This window comes from Opisthorchis viverrini (genome assembly GCF_000715545.1).
Source record: "Opisthorchis viverrini unplaced genomic scaffold opera_v5_136, whole genome shotgun sequence".
Classification (NCBI taxonomy): Eukaryota; Metazoa; Platyhelminthes; class Trematoda; order Opisthorchiida; family Opisthorchiidae; genus Opisthorchis; species Opisthorchis viverrini.
This window is the reverse complement of record NW_008751793.1, coordinates 70,800-76,220: the sequence shown is the minus strand read 5'-3', so window position 1 is coordinate 76,220 and position 5,421 is coordinate 70,800. Positions and strand designations below refer to the sequence as shown.

Here is a 5,421-nt window from a genome sequence, read left to right as displayed (position 1 = left end):
TTTTTTAACCCCCCCCCCACAAAAAAAAGGGACTGGCGCCCAACGTCTTTTAGCCCAAAGGTTTTCGGATGGTAACCAAATTGCATTGTGAAGAATCAGGCATTACACCACTTGTTTTTTTCTACCTGAGCCTCTGTTCATCTGTGGTAATCTCCAGGATGTTATTATCACGCAGATCGCCTCGGAATCCCATCCTACTGGATCAGTCTGGCAAGACGCACCAGATTGATTATCGATCTGCCATGAATGACTCACTCAAGTAGTGCACCAAAACAGCTAGCTGGTATCAGTGATCGATTTTTCCCTCGCAAATCTAACGAGTCTGTTCATACGATTGTTTGACAACGTGTCAATGTAATCTAACAAGTGAGACCCTGCAGCCAATAAAACGTGCGCTGTGAACGGTCATCAGCATGGCCTTGAGGATTATACCAAGGCAGTTCTGGGTGTGAATTATGAAGATACGGGCGCACCCACTTGCAGAGTGATAACCGTGGGTGATCGCATTTGGTTGTATTCTGTGGTAAACTACCCTCAAGACTAAATGGTGCAGCATATGTTTACACACACGTCATTCTACAACAAGAAACTGAAGCAATCTTTTCACACAGGATAGGAACAAAGGTAGCTGCTGGTGATCAGCTCGGCTAGTTTAGTGTCTTTCAAATTAACAGGTGATGAGACAGAAATCGGTTGGCTACACTCACGAATGCAGAGGTACAATTAGATAGAAAGGTCGCGGAGTCACGTGGATGACCAACAAACAGCTTAGATCAGAGTAAGAAACTAAGTCGTGGAAACAGAGTGGCTAGTAGGCCAGTACAAGTTAAAGACTGCATAGGTTGATTACATAGTTCAAGTTCCATGACGGTAGTTCGGCTCAAGCCTAGACTAAGATCCCCGGGGTTGGGTTCGAACCAGGGACCTTCAGGTTAGTAAGTATGAGTGCAATTTAAGCTCGATTTCAAAAGTCAAAGGGATCAATCCTAGTGTTTAGTTCATTGACTTCCATCATTCGTTTGTCATTGTGTGTGACGTTTGCTGAGCAATTCGCCTAAATACACTACCTAATCGTTGCGTTTGTCACGCCGAAAGATTCATTGATCTCACACACAGAATTTTCTAGCTGTGTCACAAGTGAGCGTATCGATCGGGGAAACGCCCAATATGCGTGTGTAGCGTAGTTTGGCTTCGTTTTACTCGGTCCTTCTTTGAATGTCATGTTGTGAAACATTCTACCGCTAACTGTTTCTGTTCACTCCCCCCAACGCAGATATTCAAGACTGTGATCATCATAGCTACACGATTGGCGGGGTTCAGTCATTTCTTCCGGATTACTTTGACACTCAAATTTATCATGTTCTTCCATCACTCGTGTCCCCATCCCCGGTCCTCCTACTAACACCATATCAGTTAGACGATTACTCGTTAGACCATCCAATACCCAACACCTAACCAAAACCCAAGGCGAGAACAAAGTTATATTCTATTTTCTTGTCTTTTATGTTGCCAACTCGACCCCTCCCCGCCAAGTTTTAACTCATCTTATTGATTTTCTATACTTTGTGCTTCCACGTGATCAGCACCTAATGGATTTTGGGGGTGATGCTGATGAATATTCCTTTGATCCTCTTCTTCATCACGTCGGTGACGTTATCTTTTCGTCAACAGTGACATCACATCAGCTGTTTATGACTCTTTCTGTGATTTGTTTTGTCGATTTACTTGCATGTGAAGAGACTTGGTATCAGAACACTATCTTTAGGGGATCATCTTGTAACCATGTGTGAACTCTTTTTATCAACTCGATAGAAATCACTCCTCTTGAGTTTCCTTATAACTGGTTTGGTGAGGAACACTTTTTAATGTCAGGTTAGTTTTTGACCAAGGTAGAGAGGAGTCAAATGAACTTGTGCGCAACTAAATTGTTGGTACTATGAGAAGTCACATGCCTGGCTGATTACATTCGAGTGGGGGTGGGCATGCTGGCGAATCTCGGTTACTGAGTCCTACTGATCCCTCCAACATGGTACTTTGGTGAGTGTGTAACGGTATTTTTCTCAGCTTAGCTCTCCATCTGAGGCTTCTAAGCTAGCGTTCAAGTCAAAACAACCACCAAAGGTGCACAACATTTATTAACGTCCAAAAAGAAGTCGGGAACACTTGTACCGTGCTTCATATATATATATGTATATGTATATATATATATATATATATCGTAGGCGGCAATAACTTTCTGGAAATTCTGACGCGTTCTGGATGCGCCACCGACAACCGGCATTCGGCCAATACTGGGTCATGATTGGTTGTTGGGTCCAAACTTTCGACCAATCAGATCTCGGCTTGATGCCGGACCGGCAAGCATCCCAAATTTTTGGCCAATCTTGCGTGGGATTGACTTCTCAGCCGTAGCAACTCCTGAGTGCGAGCGGTCAAGAGGGATCCGTGTGAAGTTCCGCCTAACAGTTAGTGAATAGAACTCATCGTTTACTTGATTCCCCTCTAGTGTCATGCAAATTTTTCCTTGCGTGGGCCAAAGTAACCTAACCTTACATGCCATCATCCACGCCACCGTGATCATTGACAGTAGTACACCAGTAGCACAAACTACTGCTTGACTATCGGTCCCCATCTTCGTTCAGCTGTGACACCCCTTTGATATCGAGCTGCCATGTCACACGAAGGAAGCACGAGGGCTGAGGTACTGTTCGTGCTCTAGTTGAAACGTGGTGAAACTGAGCATCAAAAGATGGCAAGCACGAACAAATGTCTGTTTTACCAGAATGATCATCGTTCCAATAGTCGAGCGCAAAATGATGAATACAATGAATACGGCGCGAAAAGTGGAACATGTCAAAAAGTAACGTATCCTTTGAGGACAACTGTCGAGAGTTCCCGAGTGAAGTTCCGGATGTGGGACGTGTCTTCTATGCAGTACAACTGTTACACGCATTCCGTAGATGTCCGTGGAGATTTCTGGTGCTCGGGGGCCCTAGTTGCATGCACATCGTCATTATCATCATCATCATCATCATCATCATCATCATCATCATCATCAACATCGTCCCCATCATCATCATCATTATCATCATCATCAACATCATCGTCATCAGCATCATCATCATCATCATCATCANATCAACATCATCATCATCATCATCATCAACAACATCATCATCATCTTCATCACCATCATCATCACCATCATCGACAGCATCACATCAGTGTTCAACAGCGATGTTTCACTGCCGTACAACCATTATTTATTTGAAAGCCTTATGGTAAAGAAAAGAGTAAAAGTGTACGGGGAAGGGACTTAGTGCTAGCTTACCACAACCATTCCGAGGTGCCTACACCTCCAGACACTCAATCAGACAATCTGGATAGAATCTGACAACCATAACGCCACTGACATCGGTTGGCAGTCATAACTTTCAGCGTCTCCAACCAGGCACAGTGAGGATCACGCGGTCCCCATCCTGGAAGGTGATTGGCACCGACAGCACCCAAGCGTTTCGTGATCTCCTTCATACTCTTCTGCCAGATCAAGTGTTGGCCACCTCTCTGTTTACGCCACTCTGAACTGGGCGTGGAAAACAGCTGTGCAGCGAGTGGTGTCCATTTGTGTTGTATAATTGCATGAACGTGAATGCAGCTTGAACTGATGTGCCTGAAGTCCGTAAGCCTGCTCGTGACGCAGACTGTAGCCCTGTAAACAAAACTGGATGGGAAATTGCATTGTATACGTTGTCGGTTATGAGTGCAAGTGAGACAGGAACTATTGTGATGCATGATCTAGTGACTGACCGGTAGAGTACTATCAGGTTTCCCAAACCTACACACGAGTAGTCGAGATGCCCTGAGTTCCGAACCACGGACTATCTGATCAGTAAGTTCACGCCCTAACCATTGACCTATCTCGAGTTCAACTGTTATACAACAGAGGAGAAAGAAAACTCTCGTAAGAAATCAAAATAATCGGGAGAAGTGGAGACGTGGTGAGAAATTCCCCGTGATCCGAGAAAAAACGGTCCTACCGGTAGCGCCAACTCATCCCTTGGCTTCATTTTGGAGCAGCAGGCTACCAAAGGGGATTAGTGCGGCAGTCTTTTTTTGTGAACCTCACCTAGAATGACGGTTAGACAGACAGTAAGCTGGTCACTGGGATCGCTCACTACCTCGAGGAATCAGGTGGACCACACCCATGAAGCCGCAAAGGCTTCATAGGACTGAGTGTATTCGTTTTGCATTCCCGTGTCATGACCTGCTCTTGGTAAACCTCTCGTTGACAAGGGAGCGGTTGGAGTTGATTCAGGGTCTTCGTCCCTGAATCTCAAAGGACGTGTGTATCAAGCTACAGCACCGGCTGTTTTGTTGTGTGGACCTGAGACTTGGCCTATTCGAACAGCGGAACTGAGTCTTCAGGTGTTCGACAATCGTTGTCTCAGAACCATAGCTCGTGTGGGTTGGTGTCGGCGAATCCGTAACGAGGCAGTTAGAGAGCGCGTTTTCGGTTGTGTAACGGGTACTTCCATTGAAGAATGTGTCCAGCACCAGGAGCTGCGTTAGTTGGGACATGTGTTGCGTATTCCAAACCACCGTTTGCCGAAGAGATTGCTGTTATTCATGACCACGTCAGAGTGGCCTAAACAACGAGGTGACCAACCCTTGACTTGGCAAAGGCCTATGAAGAAGATCACGAAACGCTTGGACGCCGTCGATGGTACTCGCCTTTCAGGATGAGGACCGCGTGAACCTCACTGCGCCTGAATGGAGACATTGCACATTTGGCTGCCGACCGATGTCAGTGGCGTTCTTGTTGTCAGTTTCTATCCAGATCGCCTGAGTGAGTGTCTGGAGGTATGGGCATCTCGGAATGATTGTGGTAAACTAGCACCAGGTTCCTTTTCCGTCCACCTTTACTCTTTTCTTTACAATAAGGCTTTCAAATAGATAGAATGTGCACTTCTCAAAAACTCCCTGCAAATGAGATATTTACTTTTGTGTCTGATGGCTTGTATCCCGTTGGTGCGTGTTTGCTAACATAAGGCTTTGCAGCTGAAGGTGCTTCTCCAGTCATGGCTAGGGGCAATTTGGTTCCGGTATCTCTGACGCATTTTGGGTTACCTCTGGTCACACGAATGTTCACATTCAGATGCTTATTCACGTGACTGTGGGACAAACTTACGGGCCATCACTCCAACAAAGTGCTGGATTTCGTTTTCAGAAGAAATCGGACGATCGGATCACGACTGTAGTTCCGTGTAAGTTATTCTATTCGACAACAGCATCAAATGTGACCATCCGTCAGTCGGAGACCCCCAAGCAGGGGACCCACAGCTCCATACAAGGAGGGAAAGTTTGTTAGATGTTTCGCCACCTATCGATCCTGGCTATCCCAGCCAGTCTGCCCCAATAACC

The 5,421-nt window shown here is 45.8% G+C and overlaps 3 protein-coding genes across 3 annotated transcripts in view; 2 read left to right on the top strand and 1 right to left on the bottom strand.

The window, feature by feature from the left end:
• Positions 1-1,938, top strand: part of T265_06542 (hypothetical protein) — a gene marked incomplete at both ends in the record, with an annotated part of 69,222 nt that extends 67,284 nt beyond the window's left edge. Inside the window, one exon of the mRNA XM_009171838.1 lies at positions 1,274-1,938. The remainder of the gene's footprint in view (positions 1-1,273) is intronic.
• The window catches only part of T265_06543 (hypothetical protein), a gene marked incomplete at both ends in the record, with an annotated part of 21,286 nt that extends 17,755 nt beyond the window's left edge, over positions 1-3,531 (bottom strand). The window contains one exon of the mRNA XM_009171839.1: positions 3,414-3,531. Coding sequence (XP_009170103.1) covers positions 3,414-3,531 — 118 coding nt within the window. The remainder of the gene's footprint in view (positions 1-3,413) is intronic.
• A 1,239-nt stretch (positions 3,532-4,770) lies between these two features.
• T265_06541 (hypothetical protein) overlaps positions 4,771-5,421 on the top strand; it is a gene marked incomplete at both ends in the record, with an annotated part of 6,037 nt that continues 5,386 nt past the window's right edge. Inside the window, one exon of the mRNA XM_009171837.1 lies at positions 4,771-4,846. Coding sequence (XP_009170101.1) covers positions 4,771-4,846 — 76 coding nt within the window. The remainder of the gene's footprint in view (positions 4,847-5,421) is intronic.